Source organism: Glycine soja, chromosome 19 (assembly GCF_004193775.1).
Source record: "Glycine soja cultivar W05 chromosome 19, ASM419377v2, whole genome shotgun sequence".
Taxonomy (NCBI): domain Eukaryota; kingdom Viridiplantae; phylum Streptophyta; class Magnoliopsida; order Fabales; family Fabaceae; genus Glycine; species Glycine soja.
The window spans coordinates 38,824,235-38,839,553 of NC_041020.1; the positions used below are offsets into that span (position 1 = coordinate 38,824,235).

The 15,319-nt window shown below is 28.0% G+C and overlaps 2 protein-coding genes across 2 annotated transcripts; both read right to left on the minus strand.

Moving 5' to 3' along the window:
* Positions 1-284: 284 nt before the first annotated feature.
* On the minus strand, positions 285-3,498 carry LOC114399114 (F-box protein At2g26850-like). The gene is made up of 5 exons (XM_028361225.1): positions 1,815-3,498; positions 1,608-1,687; positions 1,272-1,444; positions 1,031-1,105; positions 285-712 (listed from the first exon to the last, which is right to left on the minus strand). The coding sequence occupies exons 1-5, from the start codon at positions 2,490-2,492 to the stop codon at positions 519-521; spliced, it is 1,200 nt and encodes a 399-aa protein (XP_028217026.1). The 5' UTR covers positions 2,493-3,498; the 3' UTR covers positions 285-518.
* Positions 3,499-14,259: 10,761 nt separating this feature from the next.
* Positions 14,260-15,243, minus strand: LOC114398817 (F-box protein At2g41170-like). Its single transcript, XM_028360950.1, has 3 exons — positions 14,940-15,243; positions 14,800-14,837; positions 14,260-14,340 (listed from the first exon to the last, which is right to left on the minus strand). Exons 1-3 carry the CDS (start codon positions 15,241-15,243, stop codon positions 14,260-14,262), a joined length of 423 nt encoding a protein of 140 aa, XP_028216751.1.
* Positions 15,244-15,319: the final 76 nt, after the last annotated feature.

A 15,319-nucleotide genomic window follows, 5' to 3' on the forward strand; every position in this document is an offset into this window, starting at 1 on the left:
TAGCGTGGACATATAAGATTTCATGTAAATATTTTCATGAAGTTGTATGAAAATTGTGTAGGGTGTGATACTGTAAAATATTACAAATATCTACTAAAGAGAGAGTAGATAGTAGACACGAAATTGTCCCGTAATCTTAAAATTTATGAATATATCTATCTTATTCGAGAAGATCCATTTCCTATTTTTCTTGGCGTTGTTTTGTTCTCCAAGAGCCAAACCAATATACACAATTTTGCCAGCTTCAAAGCTAATCACAATCAAGGAGCTAATGAACAGGAGTATGCACTATGCACCAATGTTCTTCTATATATTATATATAGACACGTATAAGAAAACTGCAACATATACACTAATTGTTATGTCGTGGTACACATGTTACAGCCTCTGAAAAATCCTCCATGCACTCTTTCCAAGTTTATTCCAATTGTTAGGAATGACATCGTTCTGTGACAAAGTAATCCTTCTCATTTTAGGAAGGGTGACTGCTTAATTTACAAAAATTCTAAGCTATCAAATCAGTTATGTATCACAATTTTAGTTGGCCAGAGGTTCTTCCACCTTGTAATTTCTTCCTTGCTATGCAGCTTCCTGATTCCTCCATAAAAACCATCTATTTCATTGCCTTTTTCTACATGATGCTTTCTGTTTATCACGGTTTGTCTCCATCTGGATCCAGCACTGTACTGTGTGAACTCCAAAATCACCATATCTATCAGCAACACTTTTCTTTTGTCAGTTATACAGCTAAAAACTTTGTTTTGCAAGTAGTACAACCAGATGGGTAACCCTTTTCTTTATGAGTGTATAAGACCAAAGTTCTTTACACAAGGCTATAATATGGCTTATATTTTCACCTGATATGCAACTTTGTTCATTTTTTCCATATGATGAAAGTTCAAATTGAATTTGAACTTCAGAAAAATATAAGTTGTTTAATTCTGTTTACTACAAGCAACAATACAATGAAAACTCGATTTTGGAAAGGGAGTGGGGAAGTATATTAAAATGCACAAGTGGATTCCCTTACCACTGTAATGACAATGGCAATGGTTCCCATGTCCTTGACATTGTTCCAAATGACCAATGACACCATACCACCAACCTACAATAAAACACCTAAAAAATTATTCCATCAAGATAATCCAATATATATACATCATGACCAAATTGATTAATATTAATATTTGTTCTTGGCAAAAGTATGATAAAACCATTTAGTGGAGATGATTAAGAAATTAGTCCAACAAGTGCACAAGGATGAGACATACCATAAGGGAACTCTTTGTTTCTTCTCCACTGAATCTCAATGTGATCTCCAGGTCTCAAGTCATCCAAACAATCAGATATGTGAAGAGCATGTGGAGAAGAGGCTATTGGTGGCACTCTCAGCCGGTCCCATTGTATGTTTTCCTCAGTTGTCCATCTGCCATGAGGTGAGTACCTGCCACAAAAGCAAGGACTTATTAACCTTTAAAAATTTGGGAAAAGAATCCATCCCATAAAAGTTTAAGCTGTTAAGATTTTCGTATGTCATCAAATTCTAACCACAGACAAGAAGTTTGGCATCTAATCTCAACTTTGAAGGAGTCAACTTTTCCACATACCTTGCCAGAAAAGTGTCAGATCGAGAATCATAGCAAAGTTGGGCATCATAACATGAGAGCATGAATCCAGCATGACCATTCTGAAAAAGGAAAGTGTGAAACAAAATCCCCAAAAGGAAGAACCATTGTGCAGAATATTGGTATTTAGTCATTGAGATTCAGAGAAGCATAAAAAGTCATGAATCAGATTATGTGGCAACCAATTACCTCACGGTTATAGACTTGAGCGGGGAACCAAAATTTGCCACTTTCAAGAGAAAGATATAGAGCTGCGATTGAATCTTCTGATAATGAGCTATTTGACTGTGTGCCCTTTTCTGATTTTGCTTTGATCCATAGGAGGGGTAGAAAACCACCATTAAGGAAAGCAAATATTCCTTTCTGATTGTGCTGGTTGGAGGAGATCTTTTCTCTGGTCTTGGAAGCTACCTGCCATTTCCATTGCCTATAAACAGCATCACCAAACACCTTACCCCATTTCCTCTCCATGTGTTTCTTCCATAAATGATCACTCCTACATCTATCCCTAAGAGATGTGCACACTGTTGCCACCCTGCATAATTCAGCTGGTGAAAGGTGCTCAAGGATGCATTCCAATGGCAAATCGGGCAAATCCAAGAGAGAAACCTTCACCTCCTCTTCCTCATTCTCCCCCTTAGACACTAAACTATTATTTTTCAATGACATGTCAAGAGAAAACTGAAGAAAACTAAAACGGGTGCTTGTGCTTCCTTTCCTGAGCCTAGAAACTAACCAACTTGAAAGGCTCCCCCAAAACCCAATTGACCCTAATTTGATCCCTCTCTCCCCTGATGAGAAAGGCTTACTGGTGAAGGACTTGGAAAGGATGAGAAAGGAGACAAAAGATATAAGGAAGTAAAGCATTGTAATTGAAGGTTTTATATATCAAAAGGGTCTAATAATACTAATAGAGATTGGCAGAGCCGCAGAAGGATCAGCAAAGCTGAAACTCATACCAATGATTTCCTATTAAAAGAGAGAAAAAAAGATCCACCAATGGAAAAGAGGAGAGTGGTGGCTTGGCCTTAATGCAGTGCTTTATTTCAGTGACAAGCCTTCACAGCTGTTTAGTTAAAGCACTTTTCCACATTGAACACAAAAGAAAAAAAAAAACAATGATGAATGATGCTCCTTAAAGATGTGTTAGTAGCATCTACTCACAGTGAATTCCCACAAAGGAGAGATACAAGATGTACGGGCAGTGGGAGGCAGCTGTTAAGTGATTGATCATTTGATGGAGAGGCTATGACAGGAGAGGAAGAGGGGTAGCAAAACAAAGCAAAGCATTATAGTATTGGTTAGATTACAATGATGATAATGATGACACCAAAAAGAGGAATGGTGGATCCAAATATTAAAAAACCATAGAGCCTGTTTAATCACATGATGCTGGGAATAGCAAGCTGAAAATCTAGGAAATGTATGAGCCACGTGGGATGTGTTAGGCTGTTGCACAATTGTACAAATTAATGCACACACCGATCAATTCAAGATGCATAAACAAAACAAAACAAACAAATAGCTTAATTAGCACAACTATTTAGATGAGTATGAAATACTAGCAAGTGGGGTCCTCTTAAATTCACCTAGAGTTTAATCACACAAAGTCCCCTTATGCGTGTATGTATCTTCATGGCGTGCTTAAGTAAAGAGGGAGAAGGAAAAGGACATTTATCTGAAATTTTGAATTGGATGATGGGTTTTGAGGGGTTTAGTGAAATAGTACTACACAGCTGGGGGTGATGGTGGTGCAATAAAAGTCTCTACCTGTTCCTTTGCCTGACTCCCACCAAACTCTAGTACTCACTGATCACCCAAAAAGACTCAGACAAGGGATTTCGTGGGATTCTCAAGAACCAAAATTGTGTCCTTGGTTTGATTAAGACCTCAAAAAATCGACCATATTTATTGCTGTGATCGCGGAAAGGACACGGGACCTTGTTTCTAGTATGTGATATTTCCTATGTCCTTCAACTTTGTTTCTCACTGCATTAATATTCAATCATCCTGCCTGCCTATAATGAAAATGCTTTGAGAACTAACCTTCCAGACGTACACAAATATTCTATGCAAGTGAAAATACAATTGAAATATAAGAAGAAAAAAATTAGATAAATTTATTGATATTTAGGATACTCTCCAAAGAGAGTGTCTGAATAATAAAAGAATATTCAAAAGAGTGTTAAGAGTATCATAAATATAGTCAAATATTATATGATGTTAACTAATTTCAGTAAATTTTGCTTTTGTTCATAAATCATAACAATATCATAAATATTTATTCTTATATAATAAATTAGAATTCATAATTTGGAGATCGAGTTCTTTCTCTCTTAAATATTTTCAATATTCTCTCTTTTGAATGTACATTTCACAAATTACTCTCATAACGTAATAAAAAAATATCATCTCTTCCACATCTCAAACTGCTTTCCTTTCCTTTCCTTTTATTTTATTTTATTTGTATACTTCATCTTCTTAACACCTTTCTCTTTTAATAAAATTTTATCTTTATTTTTAAATTAAATTTTAATATTTTTAAAAGAATCTATCAACAGTTAAAAGTAACAATATTATATTATGATTTAAATTGTTCATTCCAATATATAACTTATATAATCAAAGATAATTATTATGAATTTTAATTATTATATAATTTATATATTAAAAAATATTTATTTATTATAAATATTAGTTATATAAAAATAAGCACTTACATAGTGTAATATATATGCTAAAATACTAGTGTTGTGTAAATTGAGAAAATTTAAATACAAATTTTTAAATTTTTTAGAAGAGTACACATTAACTTTTTTATATTTTTATATAATGAATAATTTATTTTTAATAAAATATTTTTATTTTTTTTATTTTATTTATTATCATGCTGGTGCATTGGTTATAAAAAAAAATAATTGGTACACTTTTAAAATATTTATATAATTCTTTTTTATTAAACGAAACTCATGTGACTCAGATAAAATTTTCGTAATAATTCATAAATAAATTTTACTTTTAAGTATTTTGTAAAAAAAAATATTATTAATACTTGCTAAATGATCTTATCATACATATTTTTTTAAACATTTAACTTATGTTTTGTTTTTTATATATATGAACTTATGTTTTCTGAGTCACTGCAACAATGACAACCAGTAAAATTACCTCCCCGAAATCGCTTTCCTTATTAATTAAGTAAACAACGACGTTACTTAATTAGATGTCTACCTGGTTTTTACATTTTTTTATCACTTAAGATTTAGAAATGACATAATCTCGCAGTTAATTCTGAGCGTACCATCTTGGACATATGCAAATGGTTGTATTAGAACGTGGATAGGCAAGAAAAATATAAAAATATGGAATGAGAAATTGTATTCGTGTAATTAATTTGTATATATACTTTTATTAAAGTCATATCTACATTGACTACAGATTAGTTAGGCCATGTTTGATTCAAATTTTTATTTGAAAATTACTTTGAAGTTACATTTTAAAATAAAAAAGCTTTAAAAATGAAAGTAGAAGCTATTTGATTTACCATTTTTGTTTCTTGTACCTTAAAAGAAGACATGAGAGAGAGGGAGAGGAAGAGAGAGAGATAGAAAGGAAAATAGAAAAAGAGGGAGTATGGTTTAGGAAGAAAAGAATAGAAAAGCTATTTTTTTCCTTTCTTTTTAAGTCTCTTCACCTATTATTTTTTAGTCTTAGTTTTTTCTCTCTCTTGTTTTATATAAATTAAGCTGATTATTGTTCTGAAAAGCTTTTCTAAAAAAAAATGTATTCTACTGTATTTTTCCTTTTAAGGAGAAGGTAAAAAAAACTCTAAATTAAACATTTTAGCAAGTGTTGGTGCTGGACAGTGCTAAATTATTTTTCTTTCTTTTACACTTTTTTTCTTACATTAATTTTTTTATAAAAAAAATGTGCAAGTGTATAGACCCATATCTAGTTTTTAAAGAGAGTTATAAGCATATTAGGAGTCAAAATATGTTAAACTTGTATCTATATTAGTTAACATATGATTTAAGTTTGATCTATTTATTAGTCTAAGTCTCCTTTAAAAGTATGATTTAACCAACAAATTTATTTAAGAGTATACTTGTGATAATTTAAAATCAAGATTGAGAGAAAAGTAGGTATATTAGGTTTTATAAAAATCAATTTTAACTTGATATAAACATTTTTTAAAGTCTAATATGACATTTATGATAACTTACATAAAACATATTTTGCAAGAAGACTTATGAATAAGATATAAAATTATCTTCCAATAAACTTGACTCTTTATATAAGTTAATGCATGCTTAACATTTAATAAGATAAATAAATGTATGATTTTAATACGTTAAACAAATTTAATATGTGATACATAGTAACGTTTTAATATAACAATAATATTAAAAATAAATATTTATTTACATAAGTTGGATTTTTTTTTAATATTTAACTAAATAAACTATATAAATCCTTAGTCTAGTTTCTAAGAAAAACGTAAGATAGAACCTTATCCAGTGACTTAATTTATTTTCGCCCTTAGTCACAGTAAAAGAAAAAAAAAACATAAGAACACTAGTAAATTTAAAATAACACAAATAGAAACCAGCAATATTGACAGACCGTCATTGTAAGTGGTCCTCTTAGAACTATTTTGAATATAGGATCGTAGTCTCGTTGATAGCCTTAAATATATCATTATGCAATTTAATAATTCATATAAAGATTAGATATAAAATAAAAATGATAAAGATAATAATAACATATTTGTTTTATTTTTTTAATTTACTTAATTTTATGCACAAAACTTGTTTATAAATTGTTGTTGGTTCGATAATATTTGTTTAATTTTCTTAAATGAGATCTGTACATTTGAACTAAACTTTTATGGAAACAATTTCAATTAAAAAAAACCAATTGTATTAAATTATAAATATTGAATTAAATTTGAAATATTTTCCACTCCATCATCGCCATAAAAGATGCCCACGAATATATATAAAAGAAAAAGAAAGACAAACTTGGTACATATTTCTTCATTATTTGATGGGCATGACTTTTCTTTTCCTCTCATTGATCAACATTTATTCCACCGGTTCAATGAGAAATATTGCTGTATAAAGTTCCAATTTTTCATATACAAGTAAAATTGATTATATAATAATATTAAATATTGTATTTTAAATGAATATATTTTCATGATACTTGTTAAATTATCTTATTATTGAGCATCTTAAAAATAAATATTGAATAATTATTTATATTTTAATATAATTAATACTTTTTAAATATTTAAATTTTTATTTTCTCAATCACTGCAATAAGAACAACCATTAAAATCCCCCCTCGAAATCGCTTTTCCTTATATTAATTAATTAATATACACAACGACGTTACTTATACGTCTAGTTAGTATTTGTATATATATTTTTTATCACTTAAGATGTAGAAATTACATGACCTCGCAGTTAGTATGCGATAATGCTATATCATAAAACATATTAATTCTGAGCGTACTATCTTGAACACAAACGTTGAATTAGAACTTGGATAGGCATAACAAAGTCGATAAAAACATGGAATAAGAATTTCTATTTGTATGATTAATTTGTGATTTTTCTTTTTTCTGACAGAAATTTGTGATTTTTCTTATAAAATAAAGGAGATAAGAAAAAAAATGGATAGATCAGGTACTATGTTAATTTGTTTTAATTAAAACTAATATTTAACCTGAATGCACATTATAAATATTATTTTTATGTAATTATAATAAATAAATATTTTCAAATTTATAAATTATATTACAATAAAAAATCATTATATATATATATATATATTTTAATTAAATAAATTATATTTATATTCATAATAAATAATTTACTAGTATTTCAACCCCTGCAATGTACAAGTTAGATGTTTATTTTATACAATTAAAACTTATAATAAATAATATTTTAAATATATAAATTATATTATAATTAAAATTCAAAATAAATAAATATTTTAAACATATAAATTATATTTTAGATTTATGATATTCAATTTATTTTGTGATACATAATTATTTTAACTATTGATAATTTATTTTTAAAAATATAATTTTAAAGATATAAGATCTTAAAGAAGAATTCCTAAAAAATTTCTTATTGATTAATGACTCATAAAAATGCCCTCATTCAATATAGTTATTTTAATATATTCAAAGAGAGTATTATGATATAAGCTAGTTATTCATTTCAGAATTATTTTTGTTCTTGAGGCGTTGGGTTTCATGCCTAAGCATTTGTGGACTTTTTCCATTTTGTGGCAGCATGCGGTGACGGCGTCGACGACCACTTTTCAACTACAGCACACAACGTACGGCCAACAGTTGCTAGAGAAATTAGTGGGACAGGGTTGTGGAATCCGGTGTGTGCTTGCCTATAGTAACCATTTAATCTAACACCTAACAATCCTTACCTAAAATGGTCCTTAATGGAAATGCCAAAGTTTCATGTCATGAATCAATTCATCAAGGTTAAGAAATGTTAGTGATACATTAATATTCTATTCTGATGATATACTTTCTTCAACTCATACAAATTTTTTTATTATTGATTGAAATTTACTGAAAATAATAAAATTTTATAGGATTTCACAGCATATTTAATAATTTTAATGAAAGAATATGTAAAAAAAGTGTACTTCCAATACTCCTCAGTCATCATTGCTTGACAGTATATTCAATTAAGCAATGAGGCATTGAAATAGGAATAATTTGTCAATATTTTTTCTTCTTCCTTAATGACAAATTGACAAGTATCCCTATCTTATAATTGTGTATTTATTTTATTTTAGATAATGAATTAGACAAACAATTTAATTTCAATATATGGCTAGTGTTTAGGTTATTAACTAATGAAATAATATCCCAAATTTTGATTATTTAAGTTGATTATGAAATTAATCTTTAGTACGAGACTTGCTAATTTTTGCTAATACTTGAACACATGACGTTATTACCAAAACTAAATTAAATTGAGAGAATCAACACATCAAAAAGTGTATAGATAACATTAAATAAATAAAAAGGTAAATATGAAGGCGTAAGCAAATTTGAAAGAGTAGACATAAGAAAATTATTTAAAAATAAAAAATAATTATCTAAACGGAGGAGGGATTAAAACGAATAAATTCTTTGTTTGAGCCTACCTGATTCCACACATCCAGAAGGGTTGATTGGTACGTAATTAAGGATTAAGGAATAAAATATACCGCTAAGATACAGTGTATGATTATCAGTTTGTGGTACTGAAAATTTGTAAAGAATAAGAACAAAGCTACGTACATATATTAGGTTAAATTTTGCATATGTATACGCATGCTTCAAATTGTTTTTCAGGTAATCAGCCGAAAAGAAAAATTGAGTACGTGCCATATCTCTCGTCTAGCTCAGAAAAGAAAAAAAAAATCATGTTGGTCCTACTAACATATTCTATATATCAAATCCTGTATATACAATTCTTTATTTATTTTTTTGTATATTTAAAGTTTGGCAAACAAAAACAACTTCTAGAACCAATAATGGTGGAAACCTTACATAGATCGCATCTCTTAATCATATAATTTAAAATTCAAATTCTAAATTTAAATATGAAATAAATTATATTAAAAAATATTTATTTTATATTAATTCCTTTCAACATAGACCACTTCACACTAATAGTATGTCATAAAAAAACAATTTCTAGCCAAGAGAATTGATTGACATGGTAAGCAAAATGGGTCACTACTACTACTTTATTATAAGTCTTTTGATGACAACAATTAGTATAAAGTAATTAAGGAAACCGTTATAAGTGCGGAGACAACGCACGTAACTAACCGTGATAAGTATATATTTAATTTTGATGATTAAAGCTTCCACTGATATTTGGCATATGCTCGTAACGACAAATGAGCATTTACTAGTTATGGATTCATAGTGTCTCGGGGTGTTTGATTTGGTTATTTTTTGTTTTTATTTTTTTTTACTAAAAATAGAAAATGGTGATGAAAATATGTTTGGTTGGATTTGAGAATATTTTCCGTGAAAATAAAAACAACTAACAACGAGACCATGAAAACAATAAATTTTTGTTTTCAGTGCTTTCAGTTGAGAACAAAAACCTCATTTCGGGTGGAATAAAATTACGGTGATAATAAATGTAATTTTAAACAAATCTAAAAATACAAAAAGACAAAAAGTCAATATATCAAATTATTTTTATTTTATGAAAACATAAAATGAAAACAGTTTTCAGAATGAAAATAAAAAATGAAAATGAAAATGCAAATCAAACAAATCCTAAACAAATCTACGGTGATTTCATTTTCTGTTGAAAAGTCAATATATCAAACTATTTTTATTTTGATTTGCATTTTCATTTTCTGTTTTCATTTTCTGAAAATTATTTTCATTTTCAAAAGATTTGAATTTTGAAAACATGTTTGGTTTGATTTCTTGTTTTCTGTTTTCATGAAATAAAAATATTGAAAATTTATTATATATTGACTTATTGTTTTTTTATATTTTTAGATTTGCTTAAAACTGCATTGATTGTCACCACAATTTCATTTTAACCAAAATGAGGTTTCTGTTCTCAACTGAAAAACGAAAATTTTTTGTTTTCATTTTCTAGTTGTTTCCTGTTTTCATTTTCACTGAAAATGTTTTCAGAAATCAAACCAAACACATTTTGATCATCATTTTCTATTTTCAATGAAAATGAAAACAGAAAACAACCAAACCAAACACTTTTATTTCATTTTTTGTAAATCCTCCATGCTTTTGGATCGAGCACTAGCTTGCTTAGGTAACCGAGCACTTCGAATATATTCCCAAAATTTAAGGCAAACTTCACTTAAAGAGACCCAAGTAGCATTGCTGGATTTGGGACGCATTAAATGTTCTCCTTGAGGTGTCAACGTACGCATAAAGGGATACAAAGCAATTGTAAAAGCAAACCAGCATATTCACCAAAAAATAAGAAAAGAAAAAGGAAAGCAACATAAACAACTACTTGTCCAGTATCCAGTTTTGGTAAGGGTCTCGTGGACAAATTGCAAGGTGTTTTTTTTTTTCTTTAATGGAAAAAAAAGCAGAAGAGTGGAGTTGTGATAAAGAGAGACTACTTTTTTTTTAACCACCCTTTAATCATGAAATTAATCTTATAACTCAAAGAGATACTACTTTGTAATCAATACTAAACCAAATCATCCAAATAAAGATTTGCTAATTATTTTATCTCGATCTTTTACTTGAATTTACTTTAATTTGACATGTATTACTCTTTTAAAAAAATTGAGGCTATAACCAACAAGATTCAACACAATAAGTAAATGATTAAATTTCGTAAATATTTTGACAAAAAATTGATTTCCTGATCATGGTATAAAAAAAATTAGTGAGAGAGACAAATCTCACTTTGAATGCAAGCTATATGATTGACATTATTATAATTAGAGATGTCAAATTTTCAAACTCAACTTGTCTTTAACTCAAACCATTTTTTTTTATCTTTATATGTATATTTTATTTTCTTCATCATTAATTTATTTTAATATATTCTTTTTTTATCTATATTTCTAAATTAAATTTCCAGATTTTATTTAATTTTTTTTATCAAATAGTTAAAAATAATTTTTTATCATAATATAAAATATTTATCGTAAATGTAAAATAATACTTATATGTTCAAAATTATTCATTTATTAAGTATTTCAATTATAATATAATTTATATATTTAAATATCTATTTATTATAATTTTCAATTACATAAAATAATTTTTTATTCTGTGTACTACTACATATGTTAAAATACTAGTTTTTATGTTTTTCTTATTAAAAAATATTTGATATATTGATAATTAACTGAGATTAGTTTGGTTGGGAAAAAAGAGATCAATAATCAAACCAATTAAATTAAATAGGATTCATCAAGTCATTTAAAAAAAATATTTTTATTCAACCAAAATCAGTCTTACAAAACTCAAGTTGTTTGATTTGAGTTTGATTATCACGTCACATAAAAGATAAAGGGATTGTGATTGACACTACATTGAATTGCTAATGACATTACCCACTTGGAGCATATTTGCCTTATTGCAAAATTGTCCCATAAAAAGAGACACAGCACACTAAATTCTTAGTTTTAAATAAATTTTATGTAAAACAAAATACGTTGAGCTATTGACCACAAATGAAATTATATTAAAATTAAGGTTTAATCATTTATGGAATACCTAAGTTTGACCATTAATAAAAATAATTATTAACTAAATTTTATTTATCTTACTATTTAACTCTAAATTAATTAGAATTATTTTTTCTTGATAAACCGGAACCTCAAGACAAAAAAAGATGCATGTTTGTCATTGGATGTTATTTCTAGATTTTCTTGTAATTGTAAATAGTAGTTCATTCATAATCATTATGGAAAATTAACAATTGAAATTAGGAAAAATTATATCGGGCTAATTTGTTTAAACTTAAAATAAGTGATTTTTAAAATATTTACTTTTTAAAAAGTGATATATTAGAAGAAAAAATGAATTACTTTTTTTTATAGAAAACATAAAACTGTTTTCTTTAAATAAAATTAGACAAACACATAAAAAAGCAAACACAAACTGTTTGTTATATTAAAACAGTATTTTTGAAAAGAAAAAAAGCTTAAACAAATGGGCCATTATAGTAAACTTTATAATTAGTTTCAATTTTAATCGTTAATTTTTTAATCGATAATCATAAGTGTAATTTATTATCTTGCAATCTTCTCAAAACTAGAGGAGTCATATATAAGATGTAACTAAACTCAGATTCTACAGAGTTGTACTGTGGGTCATGCTATATATATACAGAAATAAAATTAGTGAATTTATTATCTTGCATTCTTCTCAACTCAGATTCTACAGAGTTGTAATTTTTTAATCGTTAATTTTTTAATCGATAATCATAAGTGTAATTTATTATCTTGCATTCTTCTCAAAAAATTATTTGTATATCTTTCTCAAGGTCTAGACGTTTAAAATGCATTCATTAATCAATTTTCATGAGAAATAAGTACCTTTTAATATGTTGTTGCCTCTGCACAAATAAAAGTTTATAATTAGCTAAGCATGCACATCACAAATTGTCACCGCACTTATTGTTCATCAAAGAAGTGACAATTAGTGAAGCACTTCATCAAAATGAAACATTTTGACTATCTCCCTTGATTCTTGAATTCATGAATTGAATCACAAAATTTTCAATGACTAACGATTTTCTCTTCACACCCCTCACACTCAAGATTTTATCTTTCTTCTTGATCACCGTCACCTTCTTCTACTTCTACTTCGGCAACCAGCAACAACTCCTATTCTTCACTCAACGATCCAACCCGAACTCGAAACTAAAACCCAACATGTGAGTATGTTTGCTACTGAGGGTTTTAGTTTAAACTGAAATGTGGATATGTTTGTTGCTAACCGAGATGTTTGGTAATTGAGATTAAAAAGTTCATTTTTTAAAAAATATTTTAATTATATATGGACTAAATTGAAATATATAATAAAATTATCATTAAAAATTAAAATAATGAGATAATAATGTAGTTTAATTATTATTGGGTAAAAAACCAACGGTGTCAATAATCTCATTAAGCATTTGATCAGTTGAGAAAATTAAGCCAAATGATGCAGGAAGGATTTCTCACCAGAGTAACGGCAGCGGCAGTCTTTCTCATTTTGTTTGCAAGAGTCCATGTGATCAATAACACCATACCACCAATATGCAACCCATAAATTCATTATTTTATTTTATTTTTGTTAGCCCCAAACTTCATCATTTAAACTTTCAATAAAAGAAAAGTTCAAAATAAATCATTCGCGAAATATTGGAGATGTAACTAAACCAAACCACCTAAGTACCTAACTATTCATCAACTAACCAAACCAATCGTGACCATATCTTAAGTTATATTTATAACTTTTAATTTAGGCAAAATATTTCAATATGGAATCATAATAGAATAGAAAGTTAACATGTAATTGAAAAAAATATATTCGATAGACACCCTATTCAACATCTAGAGAGAAAAATATATAATAAAATTTATGATGTAATAAGAAGATAAATAAAAAATAATTCATGTATTATTATTGAATGAAAAAAGATTATCTATACTATGAACTTAGCATCGAATTAAAGAGGCAGTGGCATGAAACCTACAATAAGGAATATCTCTACTTGCCTTCCATTCGATCTCAATATGATCCCCTGGTTTTAAGTCTTGTAAACAATCAGACATATGCCCATCACATGCAGGGGTATCAACTGGGGGAGCTCTCAGCTTATCCCATTGGATATTGTTGATATCCCCACTTATATATATATATATATATATATATATATATATATATATATATGCATTATTACCATGAGGTATCATACTTAAATTAACTCACTAAACTAATAAAGTAACTAACGTCTATTTTTTTTATCAAATCATCTTTGTTACTTTATAAGTATAACCAATTATTAAATTTTTGAAAATTGTTGCTAATTTTTATTTGAAGGTTTATATTTTCATTTCTTGATCTCGAGTTAACAAAATTAATTAATTAACCTTTCTAAATATTTCCCCTTCTCCCATTACCTTCCTTCAAAGTCATCAGATTTGCAATCATATCTAAGTAAGGCGTCACGAACCCCTACTCCATGAAAAAAGAAACATAAAAGGAATCTCACCAAGTAATAATAAGAATAAATGATTAATTGAGTTCCTAAATTTGTATCTTACTATTATTTTAGTTCTTAAAATTAAGAAAAATTCAAAAGTTTTTGAATTTTTTTAGAGTTTCACTTAGATCTATGAAATTTGATCAATTTTTTTCATTTTATCCCTGGCGAAGGATTTAAGTAATAATAATAATATAAGTTAAAGGAACAAAAAAAGAAGATAAATTTCAAAAAATTAAATAAAATTATAACAAAATTCAAGAACTTATTTGAGTTTGTTTATAATTTCATGGACTAATAAAATAATAGTGAGATATAAAATAGGAATTAAATTGACTATTTATTCTAATAATAAAGGTAGCTCATAAGCAAATTAAAGGGTTTCCTTTAAAAAAAATTAAAAAGAAGAAGAAGCTAATTGAAGGGTTTACCGTGAAGGTTTGAGCTGGAAACCAGAAATTGCCATTCTCTAGAGAGAAATACAAAGTCATCATAAAGCTATTTACCAATGAGCTATTAAGATGTCTACAATCTTCTAGATATGACCTGAGGTATAACATAGGCCAATTACCCCTGAAAGACCCCACTGATCCATTCTGAATGTTGTGTTGATTCGATTGGTTAATTCCTTTCTCCTTTGCTTTGGTGATATGCCTCTGCCACTCCTTGTAAGCAACATCACCAATGACTCCACCCCATTTCTTCTTCATGTGGACTTCCCACAGAGGGTCACTTCCACATCTATCCCTAAAAAAAGTACACACTTCAGGCATCCTAATGAGACCCATTGGTGAAAGGAGCTTTAGAATGCAATCCAATACGGGTTCTTGCAAATTCAAGAGAGAAACATTGCCACCGGGTTCAATATTGTCCATGGGTGAATATTAGATAGAAGTAGGCAGTAGGATACTTTTTGGTGCTTCCCTAAGAATTTTATATATGAATAAACAA